This window comes from Neopelma chrysocephalum, unplaced genomic scaffold, assembly GCF_003984885.1.
Source record: "Neopelma chrysocephalum unplaced genomic scaffold, ASM398488v2 Primary Assembly neopelma1_44, whole genome shotgun sequence".
In the NCBI taxonomy this organism is placed as follows: Eukaryota; Metazoa; Chordata; class Aves; order Passeriformes; family Pipridae; genus Neopelma; species Neopelma chrysocephalum.
The window spans coordinates 3,461,182-3,489,127 of record NW_020897703.1 but is presented as its reverse complement, the minus strand read 5'-3'; the positions used below and the strand labels follow the sequence as shown (position 1 = coordinate 3,489,127).

The 27,946-nt window shown below is 42.2% G+C and overlaps 1 protein-coding gene across 1 annotated transcript; it reads left to right on the top strand.

Moving 5' to 3' along the window:
* Nucleotides 1–78: 78 nt before the first annotated feature.
* Nucleotides 79–27,710, top strand: STAT1 (signal transducer and activator of transcription 1). Its single transcript, XM_027678128.1, has 25 exons — nt 79–169; nt 360–611; nt 3,077–3,205; nt 3,854–3,998; nt 5,255–5,353; nt 7,385–7,480; nt 8,211–8,289; nt 9,376–9,467; nt 10,092–10,243; nt 10,516–10,674; nt 11,988–12,080; nt 12,503–12,562; nt 13,762–13,791; nt 13,881–13,974; nt 14,859–14,900; nt 15,380–15,463; nt 15,988–16,086; nt 16,582–16,717; nt 18,545–18,600; nt 19,719–19,813; nt 22,080–22,219; nt 23,530–23,715; nt 24,260–24,335; nt 24,767–24,869; nt 25,431–27,710. Exons 3-25 carry the CDS (start codon nt 3,078–3,080, stop codon nt 25,452–25,454), a joined length of 2,268 nt encoding a protein of 755 aa, XP_027533929.1. The 5' UTR covers nt 79–169; nt 360–611; nt 3,077; the 3' UTR covers nt 25,455–27,710.
* Nucleotides 27,711–27,946: the final 236 nt, after the last annotated feature.

Here is a 27,946-nt window from a genome sequence, read left to right as displayed (position 1 = left end):
CAGCGGCTTTCCCAGAAATCACGTGGCGGGGCTGTTCCCTCAGGGGGCGCCCCTCCCGCCGCCGCGCCTGCGCACTGCGGGCCGTACGGGCGTCCCGAGGCGGCCGGAGCCGGCACTTCGGGCACTGCGGGCCGGGAGCTGGGAAGAGCTCCGGGAGCCGGACCGAGAGGTGAGGGGAGCTGCCTTCGGACGGGCGGTACCTGCGCCTCGGGAGGCGGCGCGGTGGATGCCCGGTGCAGCTGGAGCTGTCGTTCCCTCAGACTGCCCCTGCCTTTGGCTCGACTACCGAGCTTTGCGCTTCGGTGTCTTTCCTCCTGTGGCAGCGGGAGCCGTCTCCTAGCGGTGTTCATTCCTGGCAGGGATACCCATCAGGGGCATCACCCGCCTCCCGGGCGGCAGCGCTGCTCTTCCGTCACCGGTTGCATCTGCTCCCAACTCCTGCTCCCTGAACGCCTTTTGGCTCCTTCTCGACAGCTGCACCTGCTCCTGCGCGTCTCCAGACTCCGAACGCTGCCTGCTCGGGAGCCCCCAGGAGCGGTCCCTGTGCCCGGGTCGGTGCTCTCTCCCTGTTCCTGCTGTGGCCGCGTCGCCGGGCAGCCTCTGCCCAACAGGTGCGGTACCCGCGGGGCGCTCCCACCTGCGGGACTGAGCCGGGGCAGGGAGCGGGGGGAACACGGGGAGGGAGCGCTGTCCTTCCCCGCGGGAGCCGTGCGAGCTCCCGGCGGCAGGACGGGCTGCCCGCCGCCCTTTGCTCCCGAACTGCGCCGCGTGGTCCGGCCGCGATCCCCCGGGAATGACAGGAAAGTAGGTAGAGAGTGGCCAGGAGGGAGCCCTGGGGTGCATTGGGAAGAGTGTGGCCGGCAGGTCGAGGGTGGTGATACTACCCCTTTACTCAGCCCCTAATGAGGCACATCTGGAGTGCTGTGTCCAGTTCTGGACTCCTCGGTACTAGAAAGGCAAGGAGTTGCTGGAGAGGGTCCAGTGTCAGTTTGTTAGTGGCAGGCTGTGCCCTGTGCCCCACTGCGGGTGTCTCTGATGCCTTCTCTACAAAAGGTATTGACTTACTCCTTCTTTGATGTTTCCCTGCTTGCATCCCCAAGGGTCACGTTTGCTGCATTATTACATTTTTCTCAAACCACCTCATTGAATGGTTCTCTACCACACTCCGAAGTCCTTTTCTAGACACAGGAAGATTGGAGTACATCTTCACTTAACCATTAGGGAAAGCAGCAGATTAACTTCATGAATTTAGACAAATTCTTTCCTCAGCAATGTCACGTTTAACTGTTTGCCGTGGTGCAGCTACAGCACACTCAAATGCTGTGTTACCTGAAATCTGAATAGTATGCACATCAAAAGCCTCAAGGCCTCACTTAAAACATAATAGCATTTTTAACTCTCATTTGCTTCTCACACATAGCATATGCCACTCAGCAGCTGGGGGAAACAGCATACAGACACTAACAGAGATTTGGCAGGAAGGCACATAAAAGATAGTCCTTCACCCTAATGCTGCCCTGTTCTTTGGATAGGTCCTATCACCTTTTTTTTAAAGTTGTGTATGTGAGTGGACTTGCATCTCACCATGCATGTTCTCAGCCTGTACTGTTCCTTGGACATATCTTTATGTGCCATGTCCACTGCAACATGATAACCTGCAGCCTAATGAGAAGACAAACTGATCTACTGCTAGAGACCATGTCGCAATATAAAGCCACTCTGTCATAAAACTGTTCTGACACAGAGAAGCCATGCTGTACAATATTAATTCATTTAAGTACCTTGTATCTGCTGCACAGATTACTTGAATTTAGCCTGAAAATGTGGTCATGAGAACTAAAGCATATAGCAGAAAAAACATCTTTCCAGTACTTCTCCATTTGAAGTGACTTGAGATCTGGTCCATTTTCAGAGCAGGTAAGTGAGGACACAAGTACCAAGTGAAAATGAGTACCTAGAGAGTTCTTTGATTTTTCACTCACACTCTTAGTGATGGGGAGTATCAACAGAAGGTGAAACTCCACATGCAGAATCTCAGTCATGCAGAGTACAGATATCAAACACATAGGTCCTCATTCTCATATTCTTGCTAAGCAAGAGAGAAGTAACACGAACCATGCCCTAAATGCCATGAAAAGGGGTTCAGAGGAAAAAAAAAAAAGCACATTTTCACAGGAAAGGGTTATTCCAGCTTGGAGTCATTTTTCAGCAAACAGTGCACTGTCCTAATTTGTAAATTCCATTTTTTTTAAATTTAAACAAGCCCAAAAGAAGTTTTATTGTGTTTAAAGGACTAGCATCTAGAACTGTTACAGCTGAAAATAAAATACTTTTGTTGGATGAAAACAGTTTTCCTTCTAACTCCTCTGTCTGGTTTAACCCCAGCCAGCAACTGTGTGGAACTACCACACAGCTGCTCGCTCACTTCCCCCTCCTCCCTGTGAGGTGGGATGGGGAGTGAATCAGAAGGGTAAAAGGGAGAAGACTTGTGGGTTGAGATAAAGACAGTTTAGCAGGTAAAGCAGAAGTTGTGTACAGAAGTGAAACAAAGCAAGGAGTTAATTCACTGATTCCCATGGGCAGGCGCGTGTTCAGCCATTCCAGAAAAGCTGGGCTCCATCACACCTGACAGTGACTTGGGAAGACAAATGCTGTCATGCAGAGTGTACCTCCCTTCCTTCCTTCTTCCCTCAACTTTATATACAGAGCATGATGCCATATGGTGTGAAATATCCCTGTGGTCAGCTGGAGTCAGCTGTGTCCCCTCCCAAATTCTTGTGCACCCCCAGCCTCCTTGCTGGTGGAATGGGGTGAGGAGCAGAAAAGGGCTTGACTGTGTGTAAGCACTGCTCAGCAATAATAAAAACATCCCTGTTTTACCAACACTCTTTCCAGCACAAATCCAAAACACAGCACCACACTGGCTACTGTGAAGAAAATTAGGCTAATCCCAGCCAAAAGTAGCACATCCTCCAATTTTTATCAGTGTTCATGAAAACTTATGTTATTTTTCACCAGCATTGTCCAAATACTACTTAAAAATTTACACTGATTTTTTTTTTCACCCCTTCCTCAGGATGACTCAGTGGCATCAGCTACAGCAACTTGATTCCAAGTTTTTGGAGCAAGTTCACCAGCTATACGATGACAGCTTTCCCATGGAGATCAGGCAGTACCTGGCACAGTGGCTGGAGAACCAGGATTGGTAAGCTTAGAAATTAGCCTTTGGGTTGTGTGATAAGCAATGTTCTCATACATACAGTTACAGGCAGCAGCAGAATACTGGTGAAGCAAGCTGCGTAGGTGAACCTCTGCTGGTAGGATGCTTTGCTGTGTGGGTGCTGCAGCCTGTGTTCCTGCCCCTCTTCCAGGCTTTCTAGAGGGGCCTGACAGCTGGAATAAAACTGTCCTAGAGCTCATATTGCTCTCATTTGGTCTATAACAAAAGCAGCTGGTTTAAGACTGATCAGTTGCTGTCTTGGTAGCTCAGTCTGTCGCTGTTCAAAGACTTTGAACTTTTAACAAGATTTCTGTGGAGTGTCTTCTATTTGAAGGGTGGTACACCATGCGCATGCATCAGGTTCACTTTTAGATTCTTGATGTGCATGAAGTGAGCAAATGAATTTGCACACAATGTGGCAAGAATAATACAGAGAAAACCAACATTTCTGTTATCAAGGAAAGTAGAGACAAAGTTAAGAGAATAAAATTTGCTTACATTGGGAAGTAATTCTTACTGCTTGCATATTCTACAACTGTAGTTGGGGATTAAAAATAAAGTACACCTGTAATGCATTTCTTGGATGCTGTATTAGAAAGGTATTTAACACAAGCATGCCTTAAATTATTCTAGGGAACACGCAGCCAACAACGTATCTTTTGCTACGGTGTTGTTCCATGACCTGTTGTCACAGCTTGATGACCAATTCAGTAGATTCTTGATAGAAAACAACTTTTTGCTGCAACACAACATAAGGAAAAGCAAACGCAATCTTCAGGTATGCCGGGGTTCTATACCTATACATTTGCTTGAATTGCTTCAGTAGTGCAATTGGATGCCTCTAAGCAAACTACCCTGCCATGAGGGATATTCACAGAGAATGTGTGAGAATTCTACTTTAAAATCCAGAATTCAAATGTCACTCCATTTTTGTTTAAATTGGCTACGGTTAGAAAGTTACAGTTTACTTACAGGTACATTACAGTTTCTGAGAGCTCTAGGAAAAGGGCAGTTGCAGTTTGTAAGGTGTTTACTGTATGTATTTGGGGCACTTACTCAACTGCAGTTTCACTTAACTCGTGCCCTCCCCATCCAGTTTCCTCAGTGTCCTAATAAGCTTTTGATGCAGAAGAAACACGGGAAAAGAAATCCTTCCCATGTAACTGCAGAACTGCAGTTAATAGCAAAGGACTTGTCCTTAGGCAGCACTCTGCATTGCACTGTACTGGCAAAGAAAAGGGCCAAAGCAGTTGGTAGTGAGTGCCAGTGCAGGACATATCCCTAGTGGACTTATTAATTTCATTAGTCAGTCCTCCACTCCTCCCTATAGGGCTCTATGCCAGAGGGTCTTCCTTCACCACAGCTTAATTTCCACTCACTGAGCTTCTGCTCACCACAGGTAGGTGACCAGGGAACTGTTTTCTGAGGAGAGGAGAACATGACCTGTATTTATACCATAGTAACTGGAGATCAGCAATGAAAAATCAGTCAAGAAGGCTGGCACAGCTCAGCGACCCCCAGGGCAGCACCATCCTGAGCAGAGCAGGGCGATGTCAATCCACAGCATGTTCCAGCTTTGTATGCATATAAAACAGTAAGGTTGAAAATTTCCATCCAGCCTTGACCACATGTTCATAAGTGGCAGCTAATATACCTTCTTCACATCACTGAGCAAGAACTGTACCTGCCAGGCTGGAACACTGCCCTTCAAAACCAGCAGCCATACGTCAGAGGGTGGGAGGGCGGCTCTTGAGAAATGAGCTCTCTTTAGGACTGTAGGATAGTATCTCACTTCTCCCAACAATGTCTCTGACCCTTTCCTGTTGTTTTGTCCCAGTACCATCTCATTGTATGCCACTGCTAATGAACTAAAATGGAAACTCACTCTTAGAGCTGGTTGCAGCTGCCATACCCTGTAGTCTTGAAGCAGGCTATGAACACAGTCACTCACTAATCTTTTTGCCAATCTGAAGGTTACTGAATGACAAGAAGTTATATGTATGAACTTAAACAATAGACTGTCTCTAATGCTAGGATAACTTCCAAGAAGACCCAATACATATGGCAATGATCATCCAGCACTGTCTGAAAGAAGAGAGGAAAATACTCAACAGTGCCCAGCTGTCAAATGAGGTAACAGTCTTGAAATGTCTACTGCAGTTATATCTACCCTTTCCTATTATTTGGGACAGGGGGAGTGGATGAAGACTGAAAGGGGAGGCAGACTGTCCTCTCTCTGCCCAATAACATGTTTCTTAAAGACAGAAGAGTGAGCACTGATATGTACCAGCTGGACAACCCTGATACACACCAGCTGGACAGCATGGCTTGTTTCTGCTTTATGAAGCATTTGGAGGAGAAATGGCCTGGAAATAATTTTTATTCCTTGAGTGATGTAAAAGCTATGCTGGTTTTTTAATGCTTCTGTACTATGACGTAGCCTGATGTGCTCATTAGATTTTATTTCAATAATTAGTGCTTATCTCATTTATCAAGCAAAATTTTAGCTTTGTTCTGCTGCATTTTACTCCCAAATTTACTCTGTATTAAGCAGCTGAGCTTGATGCTTTTCTGGACTATCTGTTTGGGAAAATGAGGCATAACTCTCCTTCCCAGTTATCTCCAAGTGTTTCTTTTCATTTTTGGTGGTTTGGTTTTTTTTTGTTTGTTTTTTTGTTTTGTTTTTTTAAATGAAGCCCTTTTCTTTCCTCTGAATCACAGAAGGCCATATTCTTCTCCTTCCTCATCTGTTCTCCAACTTACTTTTTTTCCCCTTTGCAAGAACTGTTTTGCAATAAGGGTTCTGCAATTAGGAAAGGCATGCAAAGTATAGAGATAGATGTAGTCCACTTATGTAGAAATAAAGGGATGACTGACCAAGCTCATTAAGGTCTGATACTCAAATACCTCACTTTATGGCAAGTTTTTGTATGAGCACTGGTAGTGTGGGAGAAACACTCGGGCATGGGGTCTACTGCAACAGTGTCCAAAACAGCTCCTTTAAGAACGTGACTCTGACAGAGCCCTTGTAGCTGCAGCTACAACAGCTCTTCAGTTCTGTCACATGACATAAAGCACTTGCTACTGCATTTCCAGTATGCAATAAATTTGGGTAATCAGAAAGGGAAATGGAAGTATAGAATGGTTTGGAAGGGACCTTAGAGATCATCTCATTCCAGCCACCCTGCCATGGGCAGGGACACTTTCCACTAGGCCAGGTTGCTCAAAGCCCCATCCAACTTGGCCTTCACTTCCATCACTGTTTAAGGTTGGCACTGGGTACAGCACCATGCCCTGCCTCTGCTTTCTGTTAACTGCTCTCATTTCCCAAAGCTGAGAAGATAAAATACAAAACAGGCACAATAATAAGCATCATAAAAACCAAAGGAGAATCCCAAATGTCAGAGCATGCTAAGATTGCTGTAATAGTTTTGACTTAAATCTGTGATGGGGTAAACCTTTGCCAGTTTACCAAAATAAATACTTTAGATGACCTCAGCTTAAGCTGAGGTGTTCATGAGAGCAGCGATGCAAATCTGACTGTCCTGCAGTCAGGAAGAACAGGAAGTTTCTAACACCAGTAGTTCTATTAATGAAAAATTGTCTTTCACGTTGCTGCAACTGAGTGATGTCATGCAGTAAGCTTCCTGACACTTTCAAAGAAACTCTACAGAGATGTAGAGTGTGCTTGAATACGCTGTAGGAAAACAGCTGCATGCTAAGTTACTGCTTATGCCTGTACACAGACCTGTATTGTTCCTGCTCTTAGTCCATTTCTCCCCATATCCTTTATGGATGAATCTAATACTTGATGTAAATGTCATCCAGCCTTCAGGGTGGTTGTTTTCTTGAAGTACATTTAGGAGTCACATGAAGCTAAGCAAACAAGAGAATGGATTTGTGCAGAGAAAAAACAAATATTGCTGTGATGAAAAAAGTACAGCATCACCACACAATAGGCGTTTTTAATCCTCCCTTGTTTCTTGGAAATTCTCCTGATCTTGATTTTATACTACAAAACCTTAGTATGATTTACCAGAATAAGCCATGCTTCCTCAGGTTGTTTGCCAACAATAGCCACTAATCTACATTAACAAAAAAGTATTTGCTGTCATGGGTTACACTCTGCTTTAACTTTCATTGTTGATTTGCCTCTTCTCTCAGATGGAAGTGGGGGGCATACAGAACACTGTGACTGGGATGCTGGACAAACAGAAGGAGCTTGATACCAAAGTTAAGGCTGTAAAAACCAGTGTTTTAGTAAGTATAATATGACTTTTTGTAGTAGTGTTTGTTGATTCATAGATGTCTAAAAGCTTTCAGTACATAAGACGTGATAAATTGGCAAATAAAAATAAGATAGTGGTTTCATTTTCAAGTCTAACCAGTGATTGTCTGAAGACAAAAATTATTTGTCAGTAGCACCATAATACAGATTAGTATGTAACTGGTTTAGCAAGGTCAAATTTCTTGTACCTAAGTTTTTGCAACAAAAATTTTACCCATCTGAAATACTAGCAACCAAGGAAAACCTCCTAAATCATATACTGACCAATTTGTTATTAACTGGAAGATGTGTTTTTTTAGCATATTGACTTAGCATATTTTTTTAGCTTGTTGACTTAACAAATACAGTCACAATAGAAAGTTTTCTCCAAACATTACGTAAGAATTAGAAAGTTTAAAATGCCACGTGCTGTTCCAAGTTTTTCCACTGTAGCCTAGGTTCTCCTAAACTCTGTTAACTTATATGGCTAGACAACAAAGACATATCTATATTTTTTAATTAACAGATCTCAGTTAGCTGAGACTAAAGAGGGAGAGTGGATAGAAGGTGATGAAGTTTAGGGATATTTCTTGTTAGGGACTTCCAGGAAAAAGCATTGCTTCAAAACTGGACTTCATGTCTGTAAAGGGCTGGTACCAGGCAGTGCCTTGCATTACTTGAAAATATTGAATAATTGTGGCCACATTCATTTGTGCATTACAGGATGTGGAGCAGGACATCAAGACATTAGAGGATATGCAAGACGAATATGACTTTAAATATAAAACCTGGCAGAATAGAGGTGAGTAATTTTTATATTGCATATAGTTTGTCAGAGTAAACTCTGCTGTCTTATGTCAGGAAATTAACCTAACGATACACAGCCAAACTTACTGGTAATGTCCCTCCTTTATTAATTCTGCTTTATGCTGAAACATAAATTTCTGAAAATGCATTTTCTGCATCTGTCTTTTGTTACAGGTAGAGAGCCTCCTTGTTAACACGGTGTTCCTTTGTCCTTTACATCCCTTTGCCAATGAAAGCAGCAAACCCTATAGAGTCTGTGACCATTCAACCATACACGTAATTAGTGTAGTTTAGGCTTCTCTTTGCCATCTTGTATTTCACAAATGCCTTCCTGCTTCAGGTTTTGTAGCCTTTTGTGTACCAAGGGAAACACATGCAGCTGTTAGTCCACACTGGTTTTGTTATACAGATCTGCCTCTGTTGTTTAGTTCTTTGATCTAGAAAAGGCTTCAGTTTCCAACAGAAACTGGCAGTTGACTATCCCTCAGAAGGAGGACATGTTCAGAAAATCCTGAGGGAAGCACCAAGTCTCCATCTTGCTCTTTGTACCTGGGGCACATAGTGCTTCTATGGGGCAAATGGGAGCCTCTAACTCAAGGTCAGCAGGCAGCAGAGTAGTAACTAGGGCAGTTACACATGATCTGTCAGCCTGGGCTGTAGACAAACTCAAGAGGCTGTAAACTTCCTTCCTTGAAATAACAGCTGACTTCTGTTGCCAGGTTAAGCGGTACAGGCCTGAAGTCAGCATGAGAACAAATTGCTCTGTTTGTATCTTTACACAGTATAATCATTACTTTAAATCAGGTTCTTGCTCTGAAAAGCAAGCAAATTCGCATCTTAATTACTTCATTGGGGTAGTGGCTTTTCCTTGCATTAATGCTTTAAGTGCAGACTCTGCCCTTTCAGCAGGGAGGAGGAATCAAAAAAATTTAGGAGGCAGTAAACATTTCCTCCCTTAAGCTTTAAAGATACACTTCACCTGACATTAGCCAGGCAAGTCCTCTTCTCTCCACAGCATTTCTCCCACCTGTGCTTCAGCACTCCCTCAGCCTCATGTTCACAATTTGGATTTATTTTACAGAACATGAGTCCAACGGAGTGTCTCAGGAGGAATATAAGAAAGAACAGATGAATCTCCAGAAGATGTTTTTATTACTTGACCGCAAAAGAAAGGTAGTGCTCAAGTTTTCTTTCAGAAGTCAACAGGTCTTCATTTTAAGCAAATGTTCATTTTCATTGAACTGACATCAACTAGCAGTAGAGAAGGGGTTTTTTTTATATATCAGTTGAACTGAGATTTTATTCTTTCCATCCTGTTTGAAAATTTAGAATCTCTGTAAGCAATTTTATTTCTCTTCTAGCAACCTTTATCAAACTCTGTTGGGTAAAGCTAAAAGAACAATGAGAAGGAAAAGGCATCATAGCAATAATTATGTTCTTGAGGAAAACATTATTAAAAATCTGCAGCTGTATTAGAGTTAAATATACTGTGATTGCAGTGCTCAAGTCTACAGCAAGCACTGGATGAGCCCAAATATACACTTGGGACATATATGGATGCAAGACACTGGCTCCTCAGAATTCAGCAATACTGAATATGGTTTGTTTCTCCATTTAATCTAGCAAATACTCCAGCTAAAAAAAAAAAGTGCTTTCAGAAAACAACCTTTGCTGACAGAATCTATTATTGAGGGGTTTGAGGAGTTTTGCAAGACAGATGAGCACTAACTAAAACAGTACTTAGTTTTTGCGCATGAAGTATTTTTAATAAACAGGGTAATTTCATTCTCTCTGTAGGAAGTGGTGAACAAGATAGTACAGCTGCTGCACAACACAGAGCACACACAGACTGCTCTTATTGAGGAGGAGCTGGTGGAGTGGAAGCACAGGCAACAGACAGCATGTATTGGTGGCCCACCCAACGCCTGTCTTGACCAGCTACAGAACTGGTAAGTCTCTAGTCAAGGACAGAATTGAAAGCATGTTATGAAGGAACACCAGATCTATGAAATATACTGATTATTTGTATTATGCATTTTCATTCTGTCACAGCATAACTATATTTCATGTATTTTATTACCTCACCACATTTCCCATGAGCATGAAGTGTTCTCTGTGCACTGCCTGGTCCTTAGGGACAGTCACCTGGCTGATGTCTCTGCATTATTACATTGTTACAGTGCAAAAACGTGCTAAAAGTAATAAGACTGTGTAATTGTAGGTTTACCACTGTTGCTGAAAGTCTACAACAAGTTCGTCAGCAGCTCAAAAAGCTTGAGGAACTGGAACAGAAGTTTACCTATGACTCTGATCCCATCACAAAAAATGAAAAAGTTCTGCAGGAGCGAACAGACAATCTCTTCAAGCAGCTCATCCAAAGGTAGTGGACCAGAAAAATCTTTTTGTGTTTGCATGAATAAATAGATGGAGTGCATCTTGCGTACTGTTCCCTAACTCTGCATTTCATGAGGTTTTCCCTAAGTTTGTCACAAACATTAAATTACTGATTTTGAGATTTATGCTCTCTAGGGTTTCCAGAGGTTCAGGCCCATGGAAAGGGTTTGTGATCAGTCATTACTGAAGTTAGCAGGAGCTTTGCTACAGGATGCACTGATTTACAGAATTAAACTGCTAGTCTGTTAGTTCATTTCTTGCTTCAAGCTTCAACCCTACAAAGTTCAAGTAAAGAGAGGCAAGAAACAATCCACACCAAGCTATGCCCAAAATAAAACCACACTAGATTCTCCAACCCTTTGTGTCTGAACACATCCTCTTTGCCTTCAGCACAGGGAGGCCAGCCCTGTCTCTATACCATCTCTATGATGCAAGTTACTGTAGATGGTAATTGCCCTGCATAAGATCAGAGTCCCAGTCTGTAAATATATACTAGACAAAAATGAATGCTACAGAAGACCTGAATCTACCAGATAAGAGCAGGGGCTAAGATACAGTAGTCAACACCTTCTTATGGTGGCTAGAACCCAGGTTTCCAGAGTCCAATTCAGATGCTTTGATCACTGATCTTCAGCTGAAAAACACAGGTACTGCTTTTCAGTGAAGTGAAGGCAACAAAGAAGAACTGTACAAATCCAGCTGCTGTTTATGTTTCTTGCCTGTGAGTACAATGGAAGGAAAAGTCTCCATGCTGCCAAGATTTATGTCTACACGGCACAGTGCTATACAGAAAGTGCCCAAGCTGGCAAGTTTGGGCTGTGTAGGAACAGGTTAGCCTCTGAAGTTTGCTTTGTGGGGTTAGCTAGCCCTCATCTAATCCCCAACTAGCATATCTATCTCTTGGACACATGTTGTCACATAGCACTATCACCATAAGAACTCAGCAAGCCCTGGGAATGGCAAACAAAGCAACACTCCTCACTCGGACTGTGCTAATTACATCACAGTGTTTACTTGCTGTTTATTTATTGATGTAGCAATCTCCCTGCTCAAGCCATCAATGCATTTAAGAAAAGCCAGCCCTCATGAAATCACTTCTTACTTGCAATATTTTTAGCCCCATTGAAACATTTGAAAGAAAGAGACACACACACCTCTGTGTAGATGGAAACTGAATGAATAAAGTGTATAGTACTAATGGTAAATCACCATTCTTTTAAAATTTGCTTTTTATGTAAGTTCTTATTTCTTAAGGACAACATTGATAAATCAAAGTGCCTTTAATCTGTTCATTCATAGCTCCTTTGTGGTAGAGAGGCAGCCTTGCATGCCAACACATCCTCAGAGACCACTAGTTCTGAAGACAGGAGTACAGTTTACTGTAAAGCTGAGGTATGTTTTCCCACCTTCCCTGTTCCCTTTTTGTGGTAAGGCTTTCATGTCATTGGCTTCTTACAGCTGAGAGGATTGCACAGCTTGCACTGCAGCCCAAGTGCTAAGGTCGGGAGGAGGAAAGTGCCATGTGCAGGTGGCTTAACTCACATTCAGCTTTTACTCTTTACCAGAAGTGGGGTGTATAAGATTGAGTGTATAAGAAACACAGCTAAACAGCAGACACATGCAGACCACTTTGTCATGCCAAAGAGTAACTCGTTTGTTCATTTAGTTTCATCTCTAAATGCTGTCTTATATGGAACAAGCTTGAAGCCTGTATGTGGCCCTGAGTGTGCTGCTTAAATACCTGTGATAAGCAATGGCATGGAAAAAACCCATCTTGTGCAATTGCTGATGTTAAAAAATATTTCTCTTTCCAGACTGCTGGTGAAATTGCCAGAATTGAACTACAACTTGAAAGTGAAAGTTTTATTTGATAAGTATGTTACATTTTTTCCATCCCTCTCTATGCTAATGGTAAACAGTCCCCATGTTCAAAAAACAAAGAGCAGTCATTTTATAAGTGCTGAGTAGGCCAGGAGCAGGCTGGTTCTCCACGGCAGCAGGTATTATATCCTTCCCTTTTTCTTACCCATGCCCTTGCTCTAAGTCTCTCTCTGCCATTAGAGACATGTCACAAAGTACAGATGGCCCCAGCTTCTTGCCACCAGCTCCACTGGGATGCACCAAGGAGAGCTCACTACTGCTAAATCAGGCTGGGCACAGGGCAGCACCCAGGCAACAGCCACTCCTCTGGTGTGGGTGTTTCACTTGGATTAGCACAAGATGAAAACACAGAATTGAACTCCTCCATTTCCAGTCACATAATTCAGTCATGTCTCTAAAATATCTTCTTGGGTAGTATGTAGAAAGGAACATAGTTATCATAAAGTTGTCCTTGAATTAGGGGTAGAAGCAGTCTACCTGTAACATAGGACTTGATCTCAGAGAGAAAAAAAAATACAGCTGTCTAAACAGACTAATACCACTCCTGTATTTTTATAAACGGTTCAGGTGAATTTAGCACTTATTTGAGCAGGGAAAGAAATGTAACAGGCTCTCCAAAATAACAACAGGGACTGTGCTTTTAAGAAAGCAAGTGGGTTTTTGTCTTCCCATTCAAGTAATTCTGTTCTTGAAATGGCTCTGGGGTCCAGAAACTTGCATGGAATAGGGAAAAGGTAAAAAAATTCCTATGTGGATGTGGGAGATGGAGCTTTGAGAAGTGCACCAGATAGAATGCCACTCAGTAAAATTCCAAGTCGTGGGAAAACTGATTCAAGTGATGCAGCAAGTTATTCAACAAGTTATGTGGTTTAAGAGCAGACGTAGAGTGACAGAACTAGGATTTTGTCCTCAGAGCAAGAGTTAAAATCTATATAGTAAAATAAAGGACTTCCTTTGATTATAGAGCCCCCATAGCAACATTTAAGCCTTGGTAAAAAACATCCTATGTGTAACACAAGATTTACTTTGACTGCTTGAACCAATTGCTTCCTCTTTTGCACAAAAATGTCACAAAAGCGTTTTAACCAGTTCTCAGTCAGTTCTGACAGCTACTAAAACAAACACATGCATTTTCTCTGTCTGTGGCAGAAGCTTAAAAACATTTTTGTCTTTTTTTTTTCTTTCTTGACAGAGATGTAACTGAGAAGAACTCAGTCAAAGGGTACGTGGCATCACAGTATGATATATTAATGTTAGGTTCTTTCAGTGAATGCGAGACTTAATTATTTTTTCCTCTCTCTCTTTGTGAAGGTTCAGGAAGTTTAATATTTTGGGAACAAACACAAAAGTAATGAACATGGAAGAATCCACTAATGGAAGTCTAGCAGCAGAATTCAGACACTTGGTAGGAGATTTTTTTTCTTTTATTGATACAGCCATTGAATTTTGTGGGTAGAGAGTGTACTAGGAAGGAAACAAATTGCTTTTATTATTGAAGTAATTATTTGCTTTTGTGTAAGAGGAACTGTGATTATCTCTTCTTTTTTTCTGTTCTTTCCTTTTTGAAATATTTGGCCTGTTGCAAGTGAAATGCAATTGATTGTCACTGAAACAGGGACAGAAGTGAAAACAAGAGCATTTGCTGCCTTACAGCTTATGCTGCAATGGGTTCTTTGGAGGAGGAAGAAAAACACCTAGAAATGTTGGTTTGGGCTTTTTAAACAAAGGCCCATGGGTAGGAAAGTTTAAAGAATTTTGAGTCTGGAAAATAAAAATCATCTAGGAGTGGGCAGGTAGAAGGAAGTCAGTGCCTTCAACAGACTATACAACACTTTTGATCTGCAGATTGTGAGAGAACAGATTGGTTTCATCATTAAAAGGAAAGGAAAAATGCAAGTGCAGAACCACTGAACATGGAAGTCTCCCTTCATTGTCCAGAACAGAGACTGTCTAGAGCTTATCATCCAGTTCAGAGGGGCACTTTGATAAACCAGTATTTCATCTGATCCTGATTTCACATTGCTTCTGTTCTTAAAAGGCCTCTTACATAAAGGCATTACATTATAATTGTGCAATATCTATTTTCACAGATGAAAAGTTTATAAAAGAGTGGTAGTTACCTGCAGTTTAATGCTTTGGCTTCCACAGCTTAGAACCAAATACAATCAGACACTAGTGCAGGAAGTTTGCATACAGAAGAACAACTACAGCATGCAAACGTTTCTATCCTATACCACTTCCATTTGTGGCTGATGTAAATGAGTGACAGGGTTTTTTGTTTGTTTGCAGCAACTGAAAGAACAGAAAAATGCAGGAACCAGAACAAATGAGGTAAGCAGCACTAACCCTCTTTTCGTAAAGTTTTTACATAATTCTAGAAAGGCATTCAGGCATTTAAGACAATGCTCTCTGCTCAGCCCCATGAAGACACACACAGGGTGACAGATCATAGGGGAGGAGTTCAGTGTTCATAGAACATGATCCCTGTAGGAGATGTCTGCAAGTGAGAACTACTGCCAGAATGGCAATGGGGCACTCTCCCTCACTGGCATCTAGCTTTAACAGGACTTCCTGGCAAGCACAGATTTTTTTTTCTGTGACTTTTAAGTAGCAGTCAAAATAAAAAGTACCTAGAGAGGCAATTTTAGCAAGTCAGCATTGTCACTTGACTTTGCCCTGTGAGCTGTTACCGAGGCCTAGATCAGGTAACCATGAGCAGAAAAGGACTTTCTTCATGATAAAACCCCATTACCTTCACCCTAGGAATTTGCAGTCCCTGAAAAGTTTTCTTTTAATTTTTGTTTTTAAAGGGTCCTCTCATTGTAACAGAAGAGCTTCACTCTCTGAGTTTTGAGACGCAGCTGTGCCAGCCTGGCTTGGTAGTAGAGCTAGAGGTACGTCTTAGATGAAACAGATGGGCTTAAATTCCTGTATGTCACTCATCCTGACAAATCTAAACTTTTTTTTCAAGTACCAGGATATCAAGTACTTTCAGTTATTTCAAAGTATGTGAATGACCCTTCATACCTCTGTATTGACACATACAGTGAGAATGCTGTCAGATCTCTGGGTAAATAAGAGTAGATGTGCTGTGCAAAGTGTTTGATAACCAACTCTGTAGTTTAAACCCTCTAGGTATTTATTTCAGAAGCAATATGCTATGAACTCTGCTGTTACTATCATCAGTACTGTCATAACTGACACTAAATGAAAGTCTTTATTAGAAAAAAAAAATCATCCAAGTCTTTCTAGTATTTCATCATACTGACATTTTCTCCCCTACATACAAACTTTGACTGAAAAAGTAAGACTATGCAAGCAGAGAATTAAAATGGAAATGGGTTTGTGGGTAATCTCAAGGAGGATTGCAGCAGCAGTACAAGGTAGCCTGACATGTTTCCTTTTGTGCCCCATTCAGACCACATCCCTTCCCATTGTTGTGATCTCAAACGTGAGCCAGCTTCCCAGTGGATGGGCTTCTATCCTATGGTTCAACATGCTGTCTACTGATCCCAAGGTATTTGCAAGAAAAAAAATGGCATCACATTCTCTGTGTACTTTTGCATTTTCTGTATGCAAGTGGCTGCTGCACTTTTTTTCCCTTGCAGATGACTCTAAATAACTTTGAGGTGTAGAGAGAGGCACAGTGACTTACTTCCCTGTCCTAAGCAGAACAATGTTTGAAACCCACTTAAGGGTAGTATACATGTATTCAGTATATACAGAACACACTGAGGAGCCAAATAAACATTTAAAAACTAAAATATGGCCCACTTGAGTAATCCAGCAATTCTGGAAAAAGACATGTCCAAAGCAGAGCCCCAGAGACAGCTTTTCCTGGTAAAGAGGGCCTGTCAGAATAGGAGCTTGCTTTTGCAGAGTTGTCTCAAGCTGACATCCATTCATTCTTAAATCTGTATTTTGTTCTGGCAATACAGTTTGTAAAAACTCAAGTGGCATTCCAAAATTAACATTTATTAACTATAGGTTGTATTTTTCTTTTCCATTCTAGAACTTGTCCTTCTTTCTGAGTCCACCTTGTGCAAAGTGGTCTAAACTTTCTGAAGTTCTGAGCTGGCAGTTTTCTTCTGTCACAAAGAGAGGACTTAATGCAGATCAGCTGAGCATGCTGGGAGAGAAGCTACTTGGTATGGTCTACTTTCATCACAGATGGCCTGTTTGAATTAAAGCTAATTCTACATCTTTTCTGCAATCCATTTTAAGTTTTCATTCTGTTCCCATGCCTTTACCACTTACACAACATCACTCTGTAGCAATGAAGCATTTTGCACTTTTCAGTATGGTAGAGCTTGTAAATGAGATCAGGTCATGAAAAAAAATCTGCAGTTCTAACTTGGGAGTCTTATGCATTAGAGCAAGGCAGATTGGGGCTACTTCTGCCTTTTTAAGTAACACTCATGTTTAGTCAGTCTTTGAAGTGGCTGTTTCTTGGCATCTTTTTGGCTTTGTTTTTAAATCCACCTCCATTCATTTTAACTTCATGCATGCCCCCAACTACAGTGGGGGTTTACTCTGTCTGCATAAACACAGTTGCAGCATTAAAGTGCAAACACTATGAAACCGCTAAAGGATATCAAGCTGAACATCTCTTAGATGACTGTGCTTAGTAAAAGCCTCAGCAGCCATAAGTTTTCTATCCAAACTCCTTGCAGTTTCCCTGATAGCTGGGGCACTTGCATAGCAGACTCTAGATAAAAATACTGTTGTTCAGTATATTCCACCAACCTAAACTTTCAGAAAGCATTTATATTTAAAGGTATTTGACATTAGTGTGTCTAGGTGGCAAGTAGAGCATTCCAGTCTCTAACTCCCTTCTTCTAATTTCCCTAAGACATAAGCTCTGACAAAAAGCAACTGATGTAATAGATTACCTTTCAGAAATCTGCCAGGAGAATATATTTTTATTTTTAATTAACCAACACACAGACAAAGAGACCAATGACATATTTCTATGGTCAACTTGCATTTCAGAACTGCAGAGACTTTGTCAAGCTCTGGTAACAGTAGGAATGCTACTTTTATCTCTATAGATAAAAATATCACACTGCTAAAAAAAAATCCTGGTCATTGAACACTATAAATTCAGGATTCCTTAGTGCAAGGAGACACAGAACCAACAGGGTGCCAGGATACAACTTGCCTACTGTTTTTGCAATGTGAAACTTGACAGAATCTTGATCTCTAACACTAGCAGCATCAGATATGAGCCCCCTAACCCAGTTTATTTTTTAAAAATGTGAGGGAAAGGCATATTTATTGAAAGCCATAGCATGATCTCTAATGGAAGGAATTTGGCTCCAACTACAGTCAGGGTCTGCAAAGCTGCAGCTACTGTAGTCACAGCATAGGATTTTTCTTGGTGGTTTTGATGTGATTATGAAACACTGTTGACATAAAAACAAGACCAAGGGGAAACGATTGCAACAGGAACAAGATGAGTCTGTGGCTGGGGTAGATCTAGAATCAAGAGTTTCTGGGGCAAAAGCCTGCAAGTCAGCAGAATAGAGGCAGGAAAGTTCTTAATCTCAAAGATATTCTAAGGTCTGCTGAGCCCCTATAGAAGAGCTTGTGGGCTGCAGTCTTCTTATTTTGCTGGAAAGAACTGTGCAAGCATTCAGTCTCCTTCCTGGAAGCATTTTGAAGCTGGCAAGTGTTAGGTGTAGCACAGCATAGAAAGGGTCAGTATGAATTGGTTCCCATTATGCAAGGTCTGCTGAAATAATTTGGTTATCTTAAAACCTCATCAGAGGGGAATTTTTCCTTGGCTACTGGAGAGGGAAATTTTTCCTTGGCTACTGCAGAGGGAACTTGCAAGCACAGTAGCCTGCCCTTCCTTTTCTTTCTTAGTCCAACAGCTGAGTTGCACTTAAACACTCAGAACTTGGTTCTTTAAATACTTTTAGCCTTACTAAGTAAATTATAGAACATGACTGAAATCAGTTTATTGTGTTCAGGGCAAACAAGTGGAGGATCTCACGATGGCCTTATTCCTTGGACAAGATTCTGCAAGGTATGAACAAAGTTTAAAAATTGAAATGGAAGAAGCTCATTTTAGTTTGTTGTGGGTTTTGTTTGGGCGTTTTTTGTTTGTTTTTCCCCTAGGATACCTTCTTTTTTGGTAACATACACTAATTATTCTAAAGCTTACATGGTCATGGGAGTTTTTGGTGGTGGGGTGAAGTAGCAGCACAAGGAGGAAAAAGGGCTTGCAACAGCAAGGAGAAGATGATTTTGAGATTCCTTTAGATCCATGTAAACTCTATAGAAAAAAAATGCAGCTTTCAAACTCACCATCTTCATTATTATTAATACGGTGGCTATTAACAGAATAGTTTTCTATTTTAATTATTACAGAAAATGTAAACAAAACAACCAGCAAGATGAACAATTCTTCTGTATCATAGTGAAGGACATTTCCTAGACCAGGGGCAACTGGATTAGGGTGAGGATTAGAACAGGGTGGCCAAGAGGATCAGTACAATGACAGAAAACCACATCATGCTATTTCATGCAATATTGGCTGCAGCAAAACAGGGGGACTCTTCATGTTTTCTTTCTTTAGACCCTTAACTGGTATAGGTAAGCCAGAGATTAGAGCAGGCAGGAGCAGACTCCAGGGGAAGAGCAAAGTTCTGGTAACCTACAAACACTTGAGTTCATTAATATGGATGTCTCATGAGAAATTGAGATCCAGGTCTGAACTGAAAGTGTCTCTAAGCTCATCTGCTAACCAGACTGGGCAAAAGTCCCATGGGATTGTTTGTATGTCCAAGAACCCCAAAAAGAACAGTGCCCAGGCAGGAACAAAAGTCTTATCTGCTCTTAGACCAGCATTGTTGCACATGAGAGGTGATGGATCACATGTTTGTGGGTACTGTAGGCTCAGACTGGCATTTCTCTTGCCTTAAGGTTCATTAGCAATGGTCCTTGTCCTTCTGGAGTGGAGAGACAGAAAAAGTCATAAGAGAACATGGGCAGGGGGTGGAGGAGAGGGAGAAAAATGCAAGAACAAGTAGATACTGGCAGGATTGAAACCTTGCTTTCCCCTCTGCTGCTTAACAAAACTCATGTCTTATTACCCCTGTTCTCTCCCATCCCACTCCCGCCTTTCCATATTCTGAATTTCAGGAAAATATAAATGATAAAAATTTCCCCTTTTGGCTGTGGATTGAGGGAATCCTGGAGCTTATTAAGAAACATCTCCTGTGTCTCTGGAATGATGGGTAAGACCTGAGTGAAGTTTAAAATGGGGTCATTGCCTCAGACTTCTCATTTAGGCTAGCAGTTGCATCCTCAGGTTGTGAGGTTGCTTGTGCAAGTGAATTCTAGTAATGAGGAAGCCTCTGATGAGGCAACTGCTAAAAGCAAGAACATCAGATGTCTGAGCTGTCCCATTTAAGTCACAGAGCAGGGCTTTGAATGTAAGATTATATTTTATTTTGCCTCTACTCCCACTGTAAGTTGGTTCTCTCTACACCCTAGAAAACTGAAGGAAGGATAAGTCATGAAGTGATCATCCATCTTTAAAACCAAAAAACCAAATCCCCTACCCAAACAAACACTATTGTGAGCCGCCTGGAGGTGGCAGCAGCCAGACTCTGAACGCCTGTACCTGCACTGTGCACCCAGAACACAGCAGTCTTCACTGATTCTAAGGTTATTACTAAGTAGAAGGATTCTGCCAGAAGGAATCTTTAATACTGGTTTAGTTAACTTTTGATTCTGGGATTTCCGATTTCCAAAGTTATTTCTGCCAAAACTAGGTTTTTCCAAAGTCAAATCCTGCATTTTAGCTTTAGCCACATTACAAAACACTATCAAGTAGCACACTCACAGTGGGGCCTCCTAGTATCCCACAAGTCTGCAGGATCTGTAACAGCAGGTTTGCTTTGTGTTGCTACATTCAGCCTCAGGCTTCACATTATTACCCCCAACTCCAGAGGAGTTCTGTCAAAGCCCTCTGTAGTAGCCTTGTTTCACTGCCCAAAGCCTGCCTATTTCTTTGCTAAGTAGACTGCAGTGCAGTGGGAACATTTCCCACCACTGTTGAGGCAGAATTGCAGTTCCTGTTTGGTGTTCCACCTCAGTGTGGTGATGTGCCTACGGGATTGTTTTTGCACTTGGCTTTGATAGAGGCTTGAATAACATCACTCTTTGCTCTCAGTTGTGAGAGCAATCCCCTACTTAGGATTTAACAGAAAGGGGTGCAAGTTAAATCCTGAAGGTAATCAAACTCAGAGGTTTAGTACTATTAGCTTTTCCTCTCTCAGCAGGCTTTGATGGATAGTCACAAATCGTATTTTCCTAGAAAGGCAAAAAGAGAAACCAAAGGAAAAACTGTCCAACTACAAAGATATTTCAGTGGGAAAGAGACAAATCCACAGTATTCATTAGGACAGAGACTCCTTTGCATACAAGAGTAAGCATTACAGCCTCAAGAACACTTGCCTTTCTTTGTACTTGAGAGATAAGGCAACAAAAGACTTTCATTATACACAGGATATTGACTACCAAACACATTTAAAAGCAAACAAAACACAAAGCTCACCAAACAAACACCTAAAGCCCCAAAAACAGGACAGCTTACAGCAGCTGAAATTCTAAGCAAAATCACGATCATTTAGTATTTTTTGTGCAAAACCCACTTTTCCCCTGACTTTGTGTGCAATAAGACAGTAGCAGTACTAAAAACTTCATTATTGATGCAGTATTTTGAGGAATAAGAAGCAGTGCAGAGAAATTCTGACCTTTGGGGGGGGAACCAAAACAAAACAAAAATCCAAACAATAACCAACAAATCAACCAAAACCAAACAGCTGGGGCTTGGCCAGGATTATGCCCTAGTACTCCCCTCCCCAGTACCTGTTCAGATTAACCAGTCTCTTATAATTACTGCATCAGCCTCCTTGCCCATGCACTAACATTTGCTGAGCATAGTGAGTTTGGGGCGTTGAAGTCACACAGGCCTAACAGTTCCTCCAGAAAGCATGCACAAGGAACAAAGCAAACCCCACACCTGTAAGAATGCAATCTAGTAGCTAGCAACCTTTGTTTCATCAGCCAAATAGGAGAAATAATTGTTCCTTAACATACTTCTGAAGTTAAAACTAACTGCTAGCTGGGATCTGACCATATTATGCACATATAACTCCATTTCTGCTTCCAGAGCCCAACTTTGACAGCAAAAAAGACAATCTCTTTCACTCTAAGTTCAAAAAAATGTTTGTACAAGGCACCAGGCCAAAGTGAGAGTGCTGAGGGAAGCTGTGGTGATTCATGACTTCCATGGGGCATGAATCACCATCTGACTCCAGCCTGGCAGTCCTACTGCTAAGCTTTCCAGCTGTTCTCAGGACAAAGTCTTTTGCGGGGCTTTTACAAGTACTTCAACTCTTAAGTGACAAAAGCTGTTAAGTTTTCCTAGCCAGCCCAGCACAGCTTAGGTTTTATGTTGAGGAGTAACTCAGCTCTTTCTTTTACACGTTACAGCTGCATTGTGGGTTTCATCAGCAAAGAGAGAGAACGTGCTTTATTGAAGGACCAGAATCCAGGAACATTTTTACTAAGATTCAGTGAAAGTAGCAGAGAGGGAGCAATCACATTTACTTGGGTAGAGGGATCTCAAAACGGTAAGTCAGTTACTCTTTATTGATCTACTTACATCAGAACAAGAAGTCTTTATGTTCTTCTCCTCCACACTGAGGACCAGTACAACACACCACCCCAGCAGCCCCCACCCTTACAAGCAGCAGGCCACAAGCAACAGCAGGCACGTGCCATACTTGGTGTAGCTCAAGCCACACAGTGGAACGTTCAAGGTTTCAGCTAGAACTAGTAACACTTCCAGGGTACTGCTTCTGGCCTGGAGATTTGACAGGAAAAACTACCCAGACTGTACCCTGCCTCCTTAGGGTCTCTCCTAGCAAAACACGTGCACCTCCACCTTCTTCCAAACCCATATCACCATCTTAATCAGAGAGTTCTTTCCTAAGAAAAGGTCACTACAGCCACATTCATCATTGCTGTTCTCTCCCCATACATCTTGTGTGCAACACTCCTTTCTCAAACTCATGGCCCATAGAACATTTGTCCTTCCACCCCAGGTAAACCACACATTCACTTACTTCATTTTCCAAGCAGTTCTCCTTCCTCCCATTGTCCAGAAGGGCCAGTGAAGATCTCAATTCTTCAGTTAGCTGGACTATTCTCTCCTCCTCTCTCAAGGAAGCCTGAAGACATCACAACTGCAAAAAGATATAACCTCCCTCATACCCAATTAGGGTTCTCCCCTTATCCAATCAGGGTTCTTCCCTTATCATACTAACAATGAGCCCCACCTGCCACCATGGGGCAGCTGTGGACACTTTACTTGGATGAGCCCCAAACCTACTACAGCTGGAAAAGAAACTGCTGAATGTACTTGCACGACTTCTTTCCTTTTGCAGCTTTCATACCTGAGACGTCCAAAAATGAAGCAAAGAAGGACGATAGTTTTTGGAGCACTCAGGGAGGCTTTATCTGTCTCTCCTTATGATTCATAAGAGCTTCACATGGTGTATTTGGATCAACCTTCCTAACAGGCAACAGTGTTTGAATGATATAATTTGGAAGAAGGTTGAAAAGGTAGCACAACTTAAATTAGTTAATGAAATATCAGTTAACAAAATATTGCAGTTAATTTCCATAGACAAGTCACATCAATCATTCTGAATACAAAGCACATCAAGAGCCATCACTGTGTGCTATCCCCCCATATGCCTCCCTACCCCACAGAACAATTACGTTCCCTTTGACAGGTATCAAATATTTACCTGCAGCACAGTAGGTGTCATCCAGGTAGGCCTTTTGCTCACGTGACCTCTGAATTTGTGGAAGTGGATCCAGCTTTTCTGGGCAGTTTGAAACCCCCTTTAAGAGTTGCTGCTTCTCTCCTCTGCAGAGCTCCAGTTCCATTCAGTAGAACCCTACACCAAGAAGGAGCTCTCTGCTGTGACTTTCCCCGACATCATCCGCAACTACAAAGTGATGGCAGCTGAAAACATTCCTGAAAATCCACTGAGATTTCTGTACCCAGATATACCCAAAGACAATGCCTTTGGCAAATACTACTCCAGGCCTAAGGAGGGTGAGTGCTATAAGTGGCTGATTCCATGTATATTGTTCCTGAGGTACTTGGGCACTGTGGAATTCCTGTGGCATGGAAAGAAAGGAAGCAGTTGGCCTGAATCTCTTGGCAATCTGTCCCATGGTGAGCTAAAAGGTCAGAAGAGGCACCTGAGCTTTATAGGTTAAGAAAAGGTCTGTTTTTAAAGAGGCACAACATGAGATCTAATCAGATCAAAACCTGAAAACCTAATTGTCACTGGCCCTCCAATTCAGCTCTCATGTGAGCCCATGAGCTGTTTCAGAAATGTAAGTGCCCACTAGCAGCTGGAACATGACTGGCTATGGAAGGGTTTTTTTCCCCCATTTTCGATAGGGGAAAAAGAAAAAGGAAAATCTGACTAAAAAATGGAATAAATTAACCACAGTGCTGTAAAATGCATGATGGCGAGACTTGCACATTATCTGGGTCACAGGCTTTATTTTTGGTACAATGAAGATGGCAATGTGAAGTAAACTTGCAAAAAAAACCCAAACCCACATGCTTGTTTTTTTTTTCCTTGAAGCACCAGAGCCGATGGATTTGGATGGTCCCAAGGGAAACGGCTACATCAAGACTGAGTTAATCTCTGTGTCTGAAGTGTAAGTGTCCACAAAAATGCTGTATTTTTAAGAACTAATCATAAGTATTTAGCTGTAGTTCATGTCTCTTCACAGTATTTAAGGTGTAGGTGCCCCTGCCAAATATTTCCTCTTTGAGGATCATTCATGCAGTGCTGTGTTTAAAACATCATTTTTAGATAAAAACCCTAGAAACTTGCAGGTAGTTGTACTGACAAATGATTTCTTAAAGACTTGTTGGACTTCCTTGATTAGGATGTGCATCCCTGAGTAGTCCCAGTTCTCACTTAAAGCCATTTTGCTGGCTTTGCAAAGCCTGGTGTGTTGCTCACAGGCCAGGTCTTCTTCACAAGAGGCCTCATTAGTGGCCCTTCTGGCCTCAGAGCCAGACATGGTAGCCCAGCTGTGCCTCATTTCTTTAGTGAAGGTTTATCCCTGCTCTTCTCCATTAGCCACCCTTCCAGGCTCCAGTCTCCAGAAAACCTGCTCCCCATGTCTCCTGAGGAGTTTGATGAGGTGTCTCGGATGGTGGGCCCGGCAGAGATTGACACTGTGGTATGTACCATGAACCAGCCGTTTGCAGGGTGCTTGAGCCGGAACTTGCTTTTTGCCTTTTTTTTCCCTCCAGATGTACCTCGGACACTTAACACAAGTGAACGTTTCAGAACATCTCTTCACACATGTAGGGAAAGATGGGGATCCAGAGTGAAACTGGGATTGCCATCAGTTGTTCTTTCCACCAGTCTGTGGGGATAGGGGTGAAGAACAGGAGAGCAAATCTTCCTGTGTGTACCTTGTAGGTGGAGGGAAGATGAGAAGGGAGGAAGGAGCATGGCTGTAGTCCTTCCTGTGGGGTCTGGGTGGGGAGAGCCTCTAGAGCAGTTTGGATGTGTTGCTGTGGCAGTGGTGCCAAGATTCTCCCTGTTGACAGAGCAGTGTTGTCCTTGCAGGATGTGCTTCAGAAAAAAAATCAAAGTACAACTCCCCGGGCAGTTGGATCTTAAGGTGTGAGTCTGGTTTTATTTAGGGAGAACATGGTCATGCTCTGGTTAGCAAAGACTTGAGTTTTAGGGCTTACTTGGCTTGTTTAATGGACATTTCCTTTTCTTGTTGCAGATGTGTACACATATGCAGCTCTGAGCTTTGGTGGAGCTTTTTACTGCGTCGTTAACGTGGCCGATTCGCTTTTGCGTCCTGCGCTGCAGTCCATGCCTTGGTTACACGCTTCACTGCTGTCCTTTGGTTTCTCAACCTGAAGGTCCAGTAGAAATTTTTAGCTAATGGAAATATCAACAATAGCAGTCTCAGTAGCCTCCTCATGTGCTTCTTTGTTTAGTTAGCAAGAGTGGAGGAAGAGAGGAGGATAGGAATGTGAGGTTCTCAGCGAGAATGATAGGAGAAACACGCATTCATGTTTAAGGGAATTAGTTAAATGTAATGTTTAAAACAGTTGGCTGTACATAGAAGGCTTCAAAGGAAAGCTGGTTCTTCTGCAGAGGTTCTGCTCAGAAAGCTTGTGCCTTCTGTGTAACTACTTCTGCAGAACTTCCAGAGCTTTGAATTTTCATCTGCATCACAGAAAGGAAAAGGGAAACACTCTACAGATACATGCCACACCAAATCCATGTGCTGCTGAAGTTTGCTGTGGCTTTAGCTTTTCTAGGCATGGCATGCTGAAAGGACAGAAAATGTTACCTGCCTTTCATTTTTGCGGTTTCTGTAAGGCATAACCACGCGTAGGATGTTTAGCACAATCTTTCACATAAAGAGCATTTCTTAGGACACCACCTTAAAGCTGCATTGGCACATGCTGAGCTTGCAAATCCAGGTGTACAATCAAGACTAAAGCTTCTGCAGACTGCAGTCATGCTGTCTAGCAGAGTATCAGACAAAATGAGAACCTGCTCTTAAAAAGAGTGCAGAAGGGCTTGATGTACGTTTTTGATCACTGTGCTCAGCCTACCAAGGTGAGGATTTGGTCACTTCTATCTCTTACAATAATACATGCACCATTTAGGTTATAACAAGTGGAATGGAACTCAGTTTTCTCATGCATTATGAACCAGGGCATTTATTTAACTGTTTATTTGAATAGCTAGAAGATCCTACAGGCTTTGATAATGAAGTGGTTTTGCAATTAGGGATGAGGCACAGGAAAGTGAGGGAGTTAAATTTATACAGAACAACAGCTGCAGGACATGCAGTTTGTGGTACTTAGAGGATGAAATTGTGTTTCCACCAGAGGAGGAACACATTTGTTTCTCAGCATGTTTGAAGATAATTAACAACTCACAGTTCAGAGGCAAGGCTGTCTCAGGCAGCTGGTCTCTGCACCAGGGGCATCCATTAGTGCAGACTGCTAATTAGCACACAGAGGAACAGAGGGACTGCAGAGCACTCGTGCTGGATCCCACCGGTTCAGGTGGAACAGAACAGGAACAGGGCAGCTGGCTGTAGCAGGGGGTTGGACAAGGTGACCTCCAACTTCAGCCTCAGCCCAGCGGTGACTCAGGTGCTACTGCAGCCTCTCCCTTCACTGCTGTCTAATCTATTCCCATCACCTGGGAGAGCAGCAGCAGCCCATGGGACTCACAGAGGTTACAGAGCTGCTTCTCTAGATCCAGCAGTTGCTGTTTGGGAGATAAAGGACTGGAGCAGTTTAGTGTGTTATGCCCAAGACGTGGGGACTGATGTGCCCCCTGCAAAAGCTCGAGAGAAAAATTAAAGGACCTATACATATTTAAAGGAAAGCATTGCCAAACTGACTTATTTTTGGTGCTCTGAGTTACTAAGGTTAACAGTGCTACAGGATATCACAACTGGTAACTTACTGCTTTTATCTTATTGTAACTAGCTGAATGTGTATCTTTATTGTTAATACAAAAAGCATTTGTTTCTTGAGCTACACTTTGTACTCATGTTCCATATGCAGCAGTTTGTCTTCATTACTTTTATATTTGTTTTATCAACCAGAGTGAAATGTTCTTCTGAGATTTAAAGCAATAGCCTTATTCATGGCTTGGTTTTTCCAGTAGTTCCTAAAGTAGTGATTTTTCCACAATGGAATATTCTTTTGCCATTTTAAATAGATGGAACTGTCAGTTGACATTTTTGTCCTCTCTCTTGTTTGTTGACTACTTTTATTATAAAGATGATGTGTTTTCCAGTAGTTTACTACTCTGTATCTCATTTTAAACTTGCTTGTATAACTAAAGTGTTAAAGCTCTGAAGCCTAAGGGGTTATCAATGCTATTAATTCTCTATATTGTAGCAGGTCAGTCTGCTCTGGAGTACTTAGAAGGTGCCTGTTAACTTTTTTTTATTATTGATTGTATCACTTCACTGATTTGTTTTCTTTCCCACCCAAAGTTCAATAAACTGAACTTGAATTTCTAATTTGAGTCATCAGTAGGATAACTGATGTGTAGCTAACCTTTGTGAGCTACCAAGCTGGACCACTGCTGCATCATTTTTCTCTGGGGCTATTAAGTGATGTGATCACTTGTCTCATGCTTGTTGGGCTTTTACATGAACAGCCAGAAGAATAATAAAGGAAAGAAACTGTTGGTGTGATAAAGGATAGCAGGAGTGATGAGTAGGCAAGAGAAACCCAGAGCTGTTGAAAGTACCTG

Bases quoted from the DNA above. Each gene is read 5' to 3' on its own strand.
- STAT1 (XM_027678128.1), top strand. From the start codon at position 3,078: ATGACTCAGTGGCATCAGCTACAGCAACTTGATTCCAAGTTTTTGGAG. The intron at 13,975-14,858 runs GTAGGAGATTTT...GTTTGTTTGCAG, and splicing joins CAGCAGAATTCAGACACTTG to CAACTGAAAGAACAGAAAAA. The intron at 15,464-15,987 runs GTACGTCTTAGA...TGCCCCATTCAG, and splicing joins GCTTGGTAGTAGAGCTAGAG to ACCACATCCCTTCCCATTGT.